Here is a 17,012-nt window from a genome sequence, read left to right as displayed (position 1 = left end):
GGGGGCTCTGCTCCTGGCGTTTTGCTATTTGTTTTCATGCCCTGCAAGTTCTTTTGTCCCTCATCTCCTGCAGTGCTGTCATCTTTATGTTGAACTGACCTTACGTTGTGAAATGCTCAAATTCCTTTTCATCCCCTTCTGTGTATCTTCTTTGTGGTGGGATTACATTTAGCATCCTAAAGTCACAACTATCCTATCTGGGTTTGTATCAGTCTGACATTAACAGCTCATGAAAGCTCCACTCCTTTATAGCGTTGTCCCACTCGGTTCAGTTGTTGATGTCACAAAATTACTTGTATTACTTGCGCATCCAGTAACATAAACAGAAATTGGTAGATACATCAGTTTCTTAGTTCTATAGAAAACAAAATGTGGAGTTATAAACCAAAGTTACAATAACACCAGCTTTTAGGCTAAAAAATGCTTTTTAAAAGACTATGTTAGCATCTTAAATCATGTAGGAAACTAAAATTGCTGTTACAAACCATCATGACTTTGACACCAGCACTGTGTGTCTTCCTTTCCAGAGCCTGAGGTTACTCTCTGGGGTCCTTTCCTCTCGCCTGCGCGACTAGCTGGGGCATTTCCTGCAGGCAGAACTCCTGCAGCTCTTGTCCATCTGGGCCTGTCTTTTGAAGGACAGTTTTGGGTTTTTTTTAATGATTTTATTTATTTAATTATCTTTGCCTATGCTGGGTCTTCGTTGCTCTGCAGGCTTTTTCCTCTAGTTACAGTAATTGGGGGCTACTGTTCGTTGGGGCGCTCAGGCTTCTTATTGTGGCGGTTTCTCTTGTGGAGCGAGGGCTCCAGGAGTGCAGGCTTCAGTAGTTGTGGCACGTGGGCTCAGCAGTTGCAGCTCTAGAGCACTGGCTCAGTACTCGTGGTGCGTGGGCTTAGTTCCTCCGTGGCATGTGGGATCTTCCCGGACCAGGCATTGAACCCTTGTCTCCTGCATTGACAGGCGATTCTTTACAACTGAGCCACCAGGGAAGCCCCTGAAGGACACTCTTGAAAATTTAGGATTCTCGACTGACATTTTTCTTCCTGGAGCAGATCGGCTCCTGGCCCTCTCTCCTCCAAGGTGTTTGTTGAGAAATCTGCCATGATCTTACTGAGGCTCCCTTGTGTGTGACACATCATTTCTCTCCTCCTGCTTTCAAGGTTCTCACTTTTTCTCTGGCCTTTAACGGTCTGATTACAAGGTGTCTCAGCACGAGTCTCTTTGAGTTCATCCTTCTCAGAGGTTATTGAACTTCTTGGGTGTTTGTAATCATGTCTTTCATCGAAGGTGGGGAGCTTTCAACCATTTTTAAAAAAACTTTTTTAATTGAAGGATAATTGCTTTTCAGAATCTTGTGGTTTTCCCTCATACATCAACAAGAGTCAGCCATAGGTACACCCATGTCCTCTCCTTCCTGAACCTCCCTCCCATCTGGCCCCATCCGGCCCTTCAGCCTGTCACAGAGCCCCTGTTTGAGTTCCCTGAGTCACACAGCAAATTCCCATTGGCTATCTATTTTACATATGGTATTGTAAATTTCATATGTCTGTTTCACCATTGCTGTCCTGAAAATAAATTCATCAGTACCATCTTTTTAGATTCCATATGTATGTGTCAGTATATGATATTTATTTACATTCCTACCAACAGTGCAAGAGGATTCGTTTTTCTCCACACCCTCTCCAGCATTTATTGTTTGCAGACTTTTTGATGATGGCCATTCTCACCAGTGTGGAGTGATATCTCTTTGTAGTTTTGATTTGAGTTTCTCTCATAATGAGCGATGTTAAGCATCTTTTCATGTGTTTGTTAGCCATCTGTATGTCTTCTTTGAAGAAATGTCTGTTTAGGTCTTTTCCCCACTTTTTGATGGGATTGTTTGTTTTTCTGGTATTGAGTTGTACGAGTTGCTTGTATATTTTGGAAACTAATCCTTTTTCAGTTGTTTCATTTGCTGTTACCTTCTCCCATTCTGAGGGTTGTCTTTTCACCTTGCTTTTAGTTTCCTTTGCTGTGCAAAGGCTTTTAAGTTTAATCAGGCCCCACTTGTTTACTTTTGTTTTTATTTCCATTAATCTAGGAGGTGGGTCATAGAGGATATTGCTTTGATTTGTGTCAGCAAGTGTTCTGCCTATGTTTTCCTCTAAGAGTTTTATAGTTTCTGGTTTTACTTTAGGTCTTTAATCCATTTTGAGTTTATCTTTGTGTGTGGTGTTAGGAAGTGTCCTAATTTCATTCTTTTACATGTAGCTGTCCAGTTTCCCCAGCACCACTTATTGAAGAGGCTGTCTTTGCCCCATTGTATATTCTTGCCTCCTTTGTGAAATATAAGGCACCCATAGGTTCATGGGTTTATTTCTGAGCTTTCTATCTTGTTCCATTGGTCTATATTTCTGTTTTTGTGCCAGTACCATACTGTCTTGATGACTGTAGCTTTGTAGTATAATCTGAAGTCAGGAAGTTTGATTCCTCCAGTTCCATTCTTCTTTCTCAAGACTGCTTTGGCTATTCAGGATCTTTTGTGTTTCCATATGAATTGTGAAAATTTTTGTTCTAGTTCTGTGAAAAATGCCATTGGTAATCTGATAGGGATCTCATTGAATCTGTAGATTGCCTCTGGTAGTATAGTCATTTTCACAATATTGATTCTTCCTACCCAGGAACTTGGACTATCTCTCCATCTGTTTATGCCATCTTTGATTTCCTTCATCAGTGTCTTATACTTTTCCATATACAGTTCTTTTGTCTCCTTAGGTAGGTTTATTCCTAGAAATTTTATTCTTTTTGTTGCAGTGGTGAATGGGATTGATTCCTCAAGTTCTCTTTTTGATTTTTCATTGTTAGTGTATAGGAATACAAGTGATTTCTGTGGATTGACCTTGTATTCTGTGACTTTGCTGAATTCACTAGTAATTTTCTGATAGTTTCTTTTGGGTTTTCTATGTATAGTATCATGTCATCTGCAAACAATGAAAGTTTTACTTCTTCATTTCTGATCTGGATTCTTTTTATTTCTTTTTCTTCTCTAATTGTCATAGCTAGAACTTCCAAAACTATGTTTAATAATAGTGGTGAGAGTGGACACCCTTGTCTTGTTCCTGATCTTGGAGGGAATGCTTTTAGTTTTTCACCATTGGAAATAATGTTTGCTTTGGGCTTATCATATATGGCCTTTACTACGTCGAGGTTCCTTCTATGCCCATTTTTTGAAGCGTTTTTTACCATAAATGGGTGCTGAATTTTGTCGAAGTCTTTTTCTGCATCTATTGAGATGATCATATGGTTTATATATTTCAGTTTGTTAATATGGTGTATTGCATTGATTGATTTGTGTATATTGAAGAATCCTTGCATCCCTGGAATAAACCTGACTTGATCATGGTGTATGAGCTTTTTAACATGTTGTCGAATTATGTTTGCTAAAATTTTGGGGGGGATTTTTGCATCTATGTTCATCAGTAATATTTGCCTATAATTTTCTTTTTTTGTGTTGTCTTTGCCTGGTTTTGGTATCAGGGTGATGGGGGCCTCATAGAATGAGTTTGGAAGTGTTCCATCCTCTGCAGTTTTTTGGAAGAGTTTCAGAAAAATAGGCATTAGCTCTTCTCTAAATGTTTTACAGATGTCCCCTGTGAAGTCATCTGGTCCTGTGCTTTTGTTTTTGGGGAGATTTTTAATCACTGTTTGGATTTCAGTGTTTGTAATTGGTTTGTTCATAATTTCTATTTCTTCCTGGTTCAGTCTTGGGAGGTTGAACTTTTCTAATGATCTGTGCATTTCCTCTAGGTTGTCCATTTTGTTAGTATACAGTTGCTCATAATATTCTTTTATGATCCTTTGTATTCTGTGTTGTCTGTTTTAACCTCTCCTTTTTCATTTCTAATTTTGTTGATTTGACTTTTCTCCCTCTTTTTTCTTGATGCGTCTGGCTAGTGGTTTGTCAATTTTGTTTATCTTCTCAAAGAACCAGATTTTAGTTTTATTAATCTTTGCTAGTATTTCCTTCATTTCTTTTTCCTTTATTTCTGCTCTGAAATTTATGATTTATTTCCTTCTGCTGACATTGGAGAAGGCGATGGCACCCCACTCCAGTACTCTTGCCTGGAAAATCCCATGGACAGAGGAGCCTGATGGGCTGCAGTCCATGGGGTCGCGAAGAGTTGGACACGACTGGGCAACTTCACTTCCACTTTTCAATTTCATGCATTGGAGAAGGAAATGGCAAGCCACTCCAGTGTTCTTGCCTGGAGAATCCCAGGGACGGGGAGCCTGGTGGGCTACCGTCTATGGAGTCGTACAGAGTCGGACACGACTGAAGCGACTTAGCAGCAGCAGCAGCTGACATTGGGGTTTTTTGTTCTTCTTTTTCCAGCTGCTTTAGATGTAGAGTTAAGTTGTCTATTTGATGCTTTTCTTGTTTCTTGAGGTAGGATTGTATTGCTGTAAATTTCCCTCTTAGAGCTGCTTTTGCTGAATCCCATAGATTTTGGGTTCTTGTGTTTTCATTGTCATTTGTTTCTAGGAATCTTGATTTCCCTTCTTATTTTTTCAATAACCTCTTTGTTATTTAGTAATGTATTGTTTAATCTCCATGAGTTTGTTTTTTGCAGTTTTTTTTCCTGTAGTTGATATCTAGTCTTACAGTGTTGTGATCAGAGAAAATACTTGGTAACAATTTCAGTTTTCTTAAATTCACTGAGTCTTGATTTGTGGCCCAAGATGTGGTCTATCCTGGTTCCATGTGCACTTGAGAGCATATTCTTCTGCATTTGGATGGAAAGTCCTGAATATATCAATTAGATCCTCTTGAACTAATGTTTCATTAAGGTTTGTGTTTCCTTATTGATTCTCTGTTTTGATGATCTGTCCTTTGGTGTAAGTGGGATGTTAAAGTCCCCCACTATTATTGTGTTACTGTCGATTGCCCCTCTTTTTCGGCCATTGTTTTTTTTAAATATTCCCCCAGCCCTTTTCTGTCCTCCTCCTGGGACCCTGCGATGCACATTTTGATCATCAGGTCAGGGCCTTGTCAGGAAATGTTTTATTGCGGAACCAGTCTTCTTACTAGTTATAGGTCTATTCAAATTGTCTTATTTCTTTGTGGTTTAGTGTTGGAAGGTTTTTGTGTTTCTAGGAATTCTGGGTTATCCAGTTTGTTGGTACAAGGGTAGTACTCTCTTGAAATGAAAGTGAAAGTCACTCAGTCATGTCTGACTCTTTGCGACCCCATAGACTGTACAGTCCATGGAATTCTCCAGGCCAGAATACTGGAGTGAGTAGCCTTTCCCTTCTCCAGGGGATCTTCCCAACCCAGGGATCAAAACCAGGGATCAAAACCAGGGATCAAACCCAGGTCTCCCGCATTGCAGGTGGATTCTTACCAGCTAAGCCATAAGGGAAGCCCATGTACTTTCTTAGAATCCTTTTTACTTCTGCAGAATCAGTATTAATGTCCCCATTTTCATTTCTGATTTTACTACTTTGAGTCTTTATTTTCTTAGTCCGTGTAGGCAAAAGTTTGTCAATTTTGTTGATCTTTTTGAATAACCAACTTTTGGTTTCATTAATTTTCTCTATTATTTTTCTATTCTCTACTTTATCTCTGCTCTGATCCTTATTTTATTTTGTCTGCTAGTTTTGGAGTTTAGTTTGTTCTTTTCCTAATTTCTTGAGTTGTAAACATAAATTGTTTGTTTTAGATCTGTCATTTATTAATGTCAGTTTTTATAGCTATAAATTTCCCCTTCGGTGACCCTTCCACTGCATCCCATGAGTTTTGGTGTATTGTGTTTTTGTTTTCATTCATCTCTAGTTATTTTATAATTTCTCTTGTGATTTTTTCTTTGATTTTTTGCTTAATTTCCATACTTTTGTGAATTTTCTTGTTTTCTTTATGTTTTTGATTTTTAGCTGTATTCTGTTGTGGTCAGAGAAGATACTTTGTATGATATCTCTCTTTTAAAGTCTGTTGAGTCTTTTGTGGCCTAACTTATGGTCAATCCTGGAAAATGTCTTGTGTGCACCTGACAAAAACATATGTGTTGTTGTTGGGTGAAGTGTTCTGCGTGCATCTGTTAGATCCCATGGTTTATTGTGCTGCTCAAGTTCTGTATTTCCTTACTTATCTTCTGTCTGGTTGTTCTGTTCATTGTGAGAAGAGTATTGTAGAGCTATATTTCTCCTTCAGTTTCCTCAGTTCTTGCTTCATGTACTTTTGATAGTCTGCCAGATGCGTAAGTGATTATAATTGTTATATCTTCCTGCTATGGTGAATCTTTTATTAATATACAACCATTGAATTTTTTTAGCCTTTTCCAGAATGCTGTATAGTCGGAATCATACAGTTTGAAAACTTTTCAAACAGACTTCTTTCACTTATGTAGCTATACACATCTAAGGTTGCTCCATGTTTTTTATGGCTTGATAGCTCACTTCTTTTTAGCTGGCTTGATTTTTTAAAAATTGGACTCAGGTGCTCCCCAATGTCATGATCAATACACGAGTTTATGATTTCTGGCATGTGAATTGTGTTCGTGGACAGTGCAGAGACCTTTCCTCTCCCCCATGGAGCCAGATGCAGACCTTATCCATGAGTGTGGGGATGGGGTCAGAGCTCCGTGTCCCCTTGGCTGTGGGGTGGCAGGTGGGAGAGGAGACCTGCTGTGGTCACCCTGGCTCACTCAAGGTCTTCTGACAGCTGTCCCTCGACAAGGAGCTCATCGACTTTGGCAGCTACACAGTGGGTGAGACTGCAATCCGGACCATCACGCTGACCAACACTGGGGGCTTGGGCACCAAGTTCAGATTTCTTCTGGCATCAGAGACTTGTGAGATGGACACCTCCCAGTCGGTCCTAAAATTAGTGAGTGTGCCGCTGCTCCTGGTCAATGCTGTGGCTGCTCAGCCAAGGGCAGTGCGTGGTATCTCCTGCCCCAAGATGCAGTCCCATGAGCGTGAAGTGGGCCATGAGTCAAAGGAGCCTATTGATGTGAGCAGGATGAGGAGGGGTGGCAGGACAGCCTCCAGTCCATCTGGAAGTGCTCGAACTCTGTAGGGAGCACACCTTGGCAGCAGGACACTGTCCCCTGTCACGTGTGTTGGCAAGGCAGTGGACAAGCATTCTCAGAGTAGGGGCATCCCAGACCCCTCAGGCTGAAAAGCTCAGCAAACCCTGCCCCGCACCCACATCTCTCTCAAAAGTATGAGGGAGGCCCTGGTCCTCTCATGGGAAGGCTGTGCATGTGCTGCCAAGGAAACAGAAACAGGAGGGACCCCATCCATGGAGACAACTTCTAAAACAGCCAGTGGTCAGGGAAGGGGTGTGGTGGTCATTTGGGGGTGAGCACAGAGAGAGAAAGTTTGCCTCAAAATACATTAGTTGAAACTTTCCTATAAGAAGCACTTAGTCTGTTTTCTCTGCTGCATTAAGGGGTTTCAGCAAAGGTCCTGGAAGGGTCTCCCCTGGAGAGGGAGAAGGCAGAGGTACCCTGAACAGTAACATGGGCCAGCTGCTGCAACAGAGGTTGGGACTGGGGTGTGAACCCAGAGCATGGGATGATGAGGGAAGAGGGGGTGCAGGAGCCAGGCTTATGGAGGGAGGACAAGGCCGGGCCCCCCACAAGCCGGGCCCTCAGGCTCTCCACGGGTACTGGCTCTGTGTCTCAGTGGGCGTCTGAGCAGCTGGATGGCAGCTCCACCAGGACAATGCCCTGCAGGTCCCCCATGGACCCTGAGTCACACGCAGCAGGCACTCAGTCAGTCTGTTCCTGAGCCCAGGGGAGAGGCCTGCGGGTCAGTGGCCTCTTGGAAAGGAGCAGAGAAGAAGCCAGCCTGCTCTCAGCCTGCAGGGGTCTGGGCCAAAGCCAGGAGAGCTCTGGGCTGGAGCCTGGGGGGTGCCCAAGCTCACAGTGGAGAGCAGCAGGTGTCCTGGAGGAACTCGGCCCCATGCCTGTGTGCAGAGTCTCTAGGAAGGGGCTGAGGAGGAAACCACCTGCGTTAGAGGAGGCCCTGAGCCCCAGGCAAACTCAGCACAGGTCAATGGAGAGCTGCCAAGGGGGTCATGCAGGAGCCCATGGTCCCCAGCCCAGATCATGGCCGGGTTCTCAGCGTGGCACCTCAGGGATGGTGGATCTGGATAGCTAATGGGAAAGGCAAATGGACTGCACTAAAGGTATCATGTTCTCTTTTCAGAGTAGTACCTTCACGTATGAAGACAAAAGTTTGTATGATAAATTCACCACCAGTTTTTCTGAGCATCAGATGGAGGGCAATGAGTCATCTCCTACAGATGTACCAAGCCAGAAGGAGTCTGGAAAGCTGGATGTGAAGGAGCAGGAGGAGGGGCACCCCATCGGTGAGCTGGGCCCATGGCCTGCGCTCAGCATACAGCCCTGGGCTCCTTGGCACAGGTTCCCTGAGTCCCAGCCATGTGATGGGCAGAGAGGCAGCACTCAGCATGCAGCCCTGGGCCCCTCAGCACAGAGGCCCTGAGTCCCAGCCATGTGACAGGCAGAGGGTCTACGGGTTGGGTCAGAGGGCCCCAGAGGACAGATTCCAGGAGCCACTTAGAGCACGTCCACACAGACAAGGCCAAACAACTGTGAAAACAGGCTGGAGGGGGTACTGTGTTACCTTTCCAGGACTTGGCAGCCCCCCTCCCCCTACCACCCCAGCCTGGCCCCCCATCCTCCCCCCCACCCCACCGGGCCCAGCCCTCACACAGCTTTCTACCATTTTCTCCTCTTAATACAAACGTCTCGAGTCCACTTTCAGCTCCTCCTGCCTTGAAGCAAAGCCTCAGATGGTCCACCTAGCTTCCCCATGTTTCTCTGCTGTCCTCTCTCAGACATGCTGCTCTTAGGCCATTTTGAGCAACTCAGGACCTTCTCCCACCTAGGCCTCCCACTCCAGAAGCCACAGTGACCACTGTCTGAGTCCACCCAAGAAACCCCAGGCCTGGGACCATACATGGCATTGAAGTTGGGTCCCTGAGTTCCCAAGGCCCCCATGCATGAGATGGCCATGGGAGCTGTGAGAGTGGAAACACATCCACGTGAACCTGGGGCCACAGTGACAGCCTCTTGTGCCAACGAGCCAGGCTGTCTACCTGCACTGACCCTACAGCCCTGTGACCCCTGTCCTGGCGCAGAAGGGTCAGGACACCCTGCCCAGGCCTGGGGCACAACCCCACTCCACTCTGGTCCTCCTGTGCCACCAAGTGGCCCTTCTTTGCAGACCTGGGTCAGGGGGAAGGGTGGGGGCCCTGCCTGGGTCAGGGTGCCCCCTGTGAGGGCCCTCGCCAGCCCTGGGGACAGGTGGGAGGGCAGCACGTGATATTGTCAGGATGAGGTATCTGTTCAGGAGGGCTGGGGTGGCCTCCACAGACTCCAGGACAGCAACTGGTCTGGGAGAGGAAGGGGCCCTGGTGCCCCAGCTCTCCTGGCCTGGCCAGCCTCACCTGTGAACCCCCTTCTCTTCCAGAATCAGAGGGCGTGACCTTGACCACCATCATGACTATACCTCCCAATGAGGAACAGATGGAGTTCTCGCTGGGAGAGGTCAGCAAGGCCTGCCTTCCTCCAGCCCTGGGATGGCCTGTCCGTCTGACCAGAGCTGGATGAGACTAGTCTGGTCATCGGACTTGTAGCCTCTGGGCGATTAGCTATCTCAGCCCGTATCTGGCCACCCCATCCCCAACTGGGCTAGGTCAGACCCAGAGCCAAAGAGGCAGGCCTGGGTGCCCCTGTTGAGCACAGAGGAGACTTCCGTGTAGGGCCTCACTAGCCAGAGCGGCAGGGGTTGGGGTGGGGTCCACGTGTGTGTGCACGTGTGTCCATGTGGTACATGTGTGTGTGTCCATGTGTGTGTGCGTCCACATGTGTGCGTGTGTGTGCATCCATGTGTGTTCACGTGTGTGTGCAAGGCCCGGGTCATCAGGAGAGCAAGTGCACACATGGCTGCTGCCACCTCCCACCACACAGTGATTGGCCATGGTGAGGCCATGGGAGGTACCTGTCCAGAATGTGAAGGCTGACCAGCCTTCCGCCTCTCTTCCCTGCAGACAACAGAGGGGGACATAGGCCCCTTCAGCTCCATCAAGGTGCCCGTCATCTTCACCCCGATTGTCCCGGGAACGGTCCAGAACAGTTTCAAGGTTGTGTTTAAGAATCAGCAGTGCCCAACTGTGAGTACCATGCTGCTCCCCAGGCATGGGGTCCCGCCCTCCACCTTCCATCCACCCAACCATATGGGGCCTATATTACAGAAAAACCAAAGGAACTTTCTGGCCAACCCTATATTTTGGATATTAATCTCTCATCAGTCATATCATTTGCAAACATTTTCTCCTATTCAGTAGGTTGTCTTTTCATGGTTTTTTTTTTGTTTTTTTGGTTTTTGTCTTTTCAGTTTTCTCAATGGTTTCCTTTCCTGTGCAAAAGCTTTTATGCTTCATTAAGTCCCATTTGTTTGTTTTTGCTTTTATTTCCTTTGCCTTCAGACACAAATCCAAAAAAATATTGCTGCAATTTATGGCAAAGAGTGTCCTGCCTATGTTTTCTTCTAGAAGTTTAATGGTTTCTGGTCTTATATTTAGGAATTTAGTCCATTTTGAGTTTATTTTTGATGTGGTGTTAGAGAATGTTCTAATTGCACTCTTTTACTTGTAGCTGTCCAGTTTTCCCAGCACCATTTATTAAAGAGACTGTCTTTTCTCCATTGTATGTTCTTTTCTCCTTTGTCATAAATTAGGTAACCATAGGTACATGGGTTTATTTCTGGGCTCTTTATCCTGTTCCATTGGTCTGTGTGCCTGTTTTTTGCACCAGTGCCATGCAGTTTTGATGACTGTAGCTTTGCAGTATAGTCTGGAGTCAGAAAGGGTGAATCCTCCAGCTCCATTCCTCTCTTTCAAGGTGCTTTGGCATCCCTCCATGTTCCTTCCGCATGTCCACCTTCCCTGTGACCCAACCTTTGACAAGTTCTCCTTATATGCCTCACAGAGGGCTCTGTACAACTGCCTTATTGTTTGATGCATGAGGGTTTGTGGTTGTTTTCTTATAGTAAACTATGCCTTCCACCAGAACCAAACAGACCTCTTCCCCCCTGCTGCTCAGACATCTCTAACAACAGCTGCTCCCACGATAATGATAGAGCCACCCTGCTCTCCTCTGCTTCCCCTTAGCCTCATTTCCCTGTGTCCCCTCCCATATTCATCCTTTTTTTAACTCTGTATGTATTTTAAGGAGCCAGGTTTTTTCTGTGGATCCGACTAATGCTGTCTGCCTTTATGGGGACACTCCAGTGTGTTCACAGCATAATACTGACACACTTAATCTCCAAAATATGCAAGCAGCTCATGCAGCTCAATACCAGAAAAATGAACAACCCAATCAAAAAGTGGGCAAAAGAGCTAAACAGACATTTCTCAAAAAATTGAAAGCATTACCTCTAAAATCAGGAACAAGACAAGAGTGCCCATTCTCACCACTGTTACCACAAATGACAAAGAATTAATCTCCAAAACACTGACACACTTTGTTTTACTTCTTCCATTAGTTGTATTGACTATTCATTTTATGATATTATTTCCTCACTTTCAATTTTCTTGTTTTGGTTGGTTTAATCAAGTTGCTACTTATTCCTTTTCTTCCTGTTATTTGGAAATTCTACTTTCCATTCCATGAACAGTCCCCTCCACTTTCAGCCCCCAAATCCCACATGACTTTCTACTTCTTAAATGGAAGAGGAAAACCCTCCAGGACAGACTGTGCCCAGCAGGACACTCGGCCAGCACTTCCTTATGACCGAAATACAGTGTGACATTGTGTCCGTCTTACTGACCCTCTTTCTTGGCCTTCAGTGTCTCCATAACACTTAAGTTTCACTGGAATTATTAGAATCTCCTCTGAACCTGCTGCCACTGCTTTAGGAGTTCTGACCTGACACCATGGTCCATGTTTCCGGGCAGGTGATCTCTTTCCAGCTGTGACCAGTTGATGCATCTGTGCTCACTGCACTGTCCTCTCCTCACTGCTTCGGAAGTCTCTGCTCTGCCATGATTCCTATTCAGCGGCCAGAGATTTGAGACAAGACACTCATTTGTTTGAACAGAAACCCCAAGGAATGGGCCGTGCCCTACAGTACCCCATAGTGTTCCACAATACTCACACTGCCCCCTGTCAGTAGTACCAATTGGAGTTCCACAGAGCCTCAGAGAACCCTACAGGACCCCATGGAGCCCCCTGGTACCCTACAGGACCCCACAGAGCCCCTGCTCTGTGACGGGAAGGAACACGGGCCAGTGCTGGGTAACCGACCACTCAAGAGAGGACAGCCTGGCTGGGGCTGTGACTTTGAATCAAGCATGTGCCAGCCCATGGGGGCCCTGCTGAGTGAGGCAGGCAGTGAACACCTTGACTGCTCCCCACGCACTGACCTCTCCCAACCAGAACTGGGGACACACACGCAGCCACTGTGCAGCTCTCAGCCTCCTTGGGTGAGCAGGGGTATGGGCTTCCCATCCTGCCTGCCTGTTTTCCTGAGACCAGGCCCCTTATGACAGGTCTGGAATCTGCCAGCCTGCAGCCCCTTCCCATCCAGGGGTCTGGGGGCACTGCTGCCATCTTCCCATGAGGACGGCCCCCCTCCCATGTCCAGGCCTCTCTTTCCCACCCAGCTGGCTCTGCTGTAGATGGGGGCTTCCTTGCCCTCCTTCGTGGAAGTCTGAACTCCGAGGCCTGGGTCTTTCTTCACCCTCATTTGTCACGTGTCACCCCCTGAGTCCATCTGCTCGCCTGGAGCTGATTCAGGTGCTGGCAAGACCGGCCTCTCTGTGACCTGCCTGGCCCTGCCGCCAGGATGCTGCTTGGGGCCTCTGAGCCTCTCAGCCACTGCCCCAGCCCACCCCTGCTGCCTCTGACAGAAGAGGTTGCCTTTGTCCTCAAACCCTCTCCCAACTGCCCCAGCAGCTCCATCTCCCTGGACCTGCTTTCTGTTTATTCTGTCTGGTCTGTCTCTGGCCCTGGAAATGGGCTGTGTTTCAGTGACCCAGTGGCCTCGGATCTGGTCCAGCTGTGTTCTGAGGTCACAGTCCTGCAGGTGGTAGGAAGGAACGCCCCCCACACAGTCTTGTGGGTTGGCGGTCCCTGGCGCTACCCTGGAGGGGCTGCTGTGCACACACTCACCTGGCAAGACACCCACAAAGCCCAGCTCTGAGACCAGGACTCGGGGTCTGACTGCAGGGAGAAGCACCTCTGTGTCTGGGCCCTTGAGAGACCTGAGCCTCCATCTGTGTTGGCCATGTGCACAGCCTGTGTGACACACGATTTTGTAGCAAAAGGGTTTTTCTAAACCGCTAAAAATGTGGATATTTAGGAAGCTGCATGACACGTTTGTGAAAACCCATTGTACAAGTCTACCTTCTCATGTTTAAAAATGTTGAAAATAAACAGGATTACTTAAATTATATGATGTGGGGACCTCCCTGGTGGTCCAGTGGTTAAGAATCCACCTTCCAATGCAGGGAGTGTGGGGTTTGACCCTTGATCAGGGAACTAAAATCTCACATGCCTCGTGGCCAAAAAAAACACACCAAAACATAAAACAGAAGCAATAAATCCAATTGTAACAAATCCAATAAAGACTTTTTAAAATAATTGTATGACGTGAAGGACTTCCCTGGTTAGGAAGTTCAGTGGTTAGGTTCAGTGGTTAGGATGCTGAGCTCTCACTGCCAATGTTCAGTTCCTAGTCAGGGAACTAAGATCCCACATGCCTCAGAGCATGATCCAAAAATAAACAGAGCTCTGCTCATTAACAAAAAAAAAAAATGATCTAATGTGAAAACTGCCATAGATCTCAAAAACATGGTTAGTTTAATTTTTTTTAATATTTATTTGGCTGCAACAGGTCTTAATTGTGGCATGTGAGATCTAGTTCTCTGACCAGGGATCCAACCCGGGTCCCCCACACTGGGAGTGCATAGTCTTGCCACTGGACCACCAGGGAAGTCCCAATGGCCAGTGTAATTATTAACCTTCCAATACTTGTAACAGCTGGGACTTCCCAGGTGGCACTAGCGGTAAAGAACCGCCTGCCAGTGCAGGAGATGCAAGAGACAGGTTCTGTCCCTGGGTTTAGAAGATCCCCTGGGGAAGGCCATGGCAAACCACTCCAGTATTCTTGCCTGGAGAAAATCCCATAGACAAAGGAGCCTGGCGGACTACAGTCCTTGGGGTTGCACAGAGTCAGACACGACTGGGCACATGGTACTTTTAGGAATTACAGATCATGCTCTGAGCTCTGTGTTAGCGCTCACAAGCACTGTCTGCTCTGCTGATGAACATGCGTGTTATTGGATTTTCGTGTTCAAATTCAGTTATATTTCAAAGTCGTCGGCGTGGCTATCGATGTGCCTGTCTGGGTGCCAAAGCCCAACGTAGACCTGAAGATCTGCATGTACGATCGGCTGTACCAGGACTCGATCCTCGTCCACACGCGGTGAGCCCTGGCTGGGTGAGATCCGATACCTCAAGGTGGGGGTCTCCAGGGATTGCCCTGAGAGCCCACTGGGACCCCAGAGCTGTCATAGGATGGAAGCCTGAGGGTCAGCGTCAGACAGAGGCTGACAGTTGCTGGGCTGCTGGCCTTGAAAATGGAAGAGGGGCCACAAACCAAGGGACGTGGCATCTCCAGAAACCAGAAAAGCCAGGAGAGCGTTCTCTGTGGAGCCTCCGGGGGAACCAGCCCTGCCTGCAGCTGGGTTTCAGCCCTGGGACACGGTGTCTGGACCTGACTTCCAGGACCGTGAGGATAAATCGGTGTCATCACCCCTGTCTGTGGGGGGGTCGGCACCCCGCACACCAGGTCAGGCCCCTCGCAGACACAGACAGAAGAGGGGGCTGGTCCTCTGAAGGAACATGGGTGGAGTTCTGAGAAAAGAAGCATGTTTCATTCACAGAGCTTTGCAAGGGTGTCCAGACACCACGGTTGTCATTTCTTTTTTACTCTCCCTTTCTTTTTTTTTTTAACTAAAGTTCAATTAAGTGGAAAAAAGAGGCAAACCCAACAGTTAGAGCTTAGTGGATCTTCACTAACCAAACACACCTGTACTTGGCCAGCTGCTGTACCCAGGGTCCTGCTTCTCTCCGGAAGTGGGGGCGATGTCAGCCTGGGTGCAATTAGGCTGGCACCTGCCGGCTGCTGGGTCCCCAGATGTCAGTGCTGCAAACATCAGGCGACCTGCTTTTCCCGGAGGCTGGGGTCTCGGAGCAGGTTTCAGATGGATTGTTTGGGAAACCAGGGTTTAACAGGGTCTGGTCAGTTTACCTCAATGCAAAGTGTGTCCACCCCTGGGGTGGATGGGGGGACACGGAGCACGGGAGCTCTGCTTTCTCAGCCTGTCCCCTGAGGCACGCACTCGACCTCTTAGGTTTGTTGAATGATTTTAGAATTCAATGTTATTACCAGTTTTATGGGTACAGAGGTAGCAAGGGAGTGAGTTCACAAAGACCCTGGTTGTAGTTGCCTGAGGGGAACCCAGCCACAGCAGAAACCAGGGTGGGAGGGCCCAGTCTGAACACCTTTCATGGTAGGGGACATTCAGTGCTGGGTGACACTGGGGCCAGAGGTCAAAGTTGAGAGAAGAGAGACCTTCCTTTGCAATCTCAGGAGCCCATGGGTCACTCAGGGTCCCGATCGGCCCTGGGTTCCCCATACAGAGGGACTGTGAGAATCACCCCGGGCGGTTAAGGAGACACCAAGAGGCCTGAGAGGCTCTGGACCATGGCCTGGGGTCCCTGATGGCCCAGGGGCGGTCTCCTTAACAGGCCTAGGGCAGCTCACCCACTGCCTCTCTTTCTGGAGACTGGAGAGCAGGTGGGGAGGGGGTGTCCTAATGGGGCTGTGGCCCACGTGGTTGACTGGGGGCACGCCTGGCTTTCTCCGGCTGGTCCTGAGTTGAAAGCAAGGACAAAAATTGGGGAAGCTGCCGTCACCAAGGCCAAGGCCTGGCCACCTGGGGCCTCCTGAGCGTCCTGCAAGAGAGCCTGTGCCTGAGTGGGGAATGGCAGAACTCCAGGAGGAACAGGGCCCCCTCTCCCTGACCCTCGGCCTGTGAGGCGCTTCCCAGAAAACACTCAGGTTCTAAAAACTGACCAGGGTGACTTTCAGTTGTGATGTTTTTATTTGTAAGGATTCCTCAGCCAATGTCATTTCAGGAAAACCTGCCCCTGTGAGCAGGGCTCTGAAGCCTGTCCGACAGTGGGGCTGGAGGGTGGGGGCTGTGCCCGGCAGGGCTGTGCCTGGAGGGGGTGCACTGGGCCCTGTGGGGCAAGGACTGACCTCAAGTCGCTGTCCGGCCCTCCCTTGGATGCTGCAGGTCGAAGGCCGCGTTGCGCCTAAAGTTCGAGGTGTGCAAGGAGCTGCGGGGCCACGTGGAGCTCCTGCCTGAGACTGGCTACATCCAGGCCCTGTCGTCCTACTCAGTGCAGCTCAAGTTCCTGCCCAGGTGATGTGCCCAGCAGGGCGCCGCTCCTCCCGGGTGGGGGGGGGTGGTCCTGAGTCACAGCAGGAAGCCAACCCCAGGCTCCCGTATTTCTGATCTTCTGTGTACCCCATGACTCTGGCACCCTCACAGTTGAGCCTTTTGTCATTTCTCAAATATAAAGGGGAAAAGAACATTCAAGTGCCCCCTGTCTCTTGCAGACACTCCCTCCCAGAAGATGCAGGGAAGTATTTTGACAAGGAGACCAGGGTTCTGGAGGCCCCGATGACTATCCGGGTGGCTGACCAGGTCTGTGTGGGGCTCATCTGGATGCCGGGCACCCTGGGGGAGCAGAGCTGTTCTGGCCTGGCTCTTGGAGCCCATCTTCACTGGCCTCCGATCTTGCCCTAGCAGCCCCTGCACAGGGGAGACAGAGGGAGGGGCTTGTGGATCCAAGAGGCCCCAGTGCTGTCCTGGGTGGGTGGGCCTGTCCCCGGGACACCCAGACCCTCGTGTTCGTATAGTCCA

At 48.1% G+C, this 17,012-nt stretch overlaps 1 protein-coding gene across 3 annotated transcripts in view; it reads left to right on the top strand.

The window, feature by feature from the left end:
• Window positions 1-17,012, top strand: part of CFAP74 (cilia and flagella associated protein 74) — an 89,446-nt gene that overhangs the window by 49,106 nt on the left and 23,328 nt on the right. For all 3 annotated transcript variants that reach the window (XM_070385069.1, XM_070385068.1, XM_070385070.1), the window contains exons 18-24: window positions 6,699-6,863; window positions 8,192-8,354; window positions 9,482-9,558; window positions 10,062-10,184; window positions 14,379-14,500; window positions 16,380-16,508; window positions 16,706-16,793. In XM_070385069.1, the coding sequence (XP_070241170.1) occupies window positions 6,699-6,863; window positions 8,192-8,354; window positions 9,482-9,558; window positions 10,062-10,184; window positions 14,379-14,500; window positions 16,380-16,508; window positions 16,706-16,793 (867 nt within the window). The remainder of the gene's footprint in view (window positions 1-6,698; window positions 6,864-8,191; window positions 8,355-9,481; window positions 9,559-10,061; window positions 10,185-14,378; window positions 14,501-16,379; window positions 16,509-16,705; window positions 16,794-17,012) is intronic.

The sequence above is a fragment of the Bos mutus genome, chromosome 16 (genome assembly GCF_027580195.1).
Source record: "Bos mutus isolate GX-2022 chromosome 16, NWIPB_WYAK_1.1, whole genome shotgun sequence".
NCBI lineage: Eukaryota > Metazoa > Chordata > Mammalia > Artiodactyla > Bovidae > Bos > Bos mutus.
The sequence above is the reverse complement of the archived record's forward strand: the minus strand, read 5'-3'. Positions and strand labels throughout refer to the sequence as shown.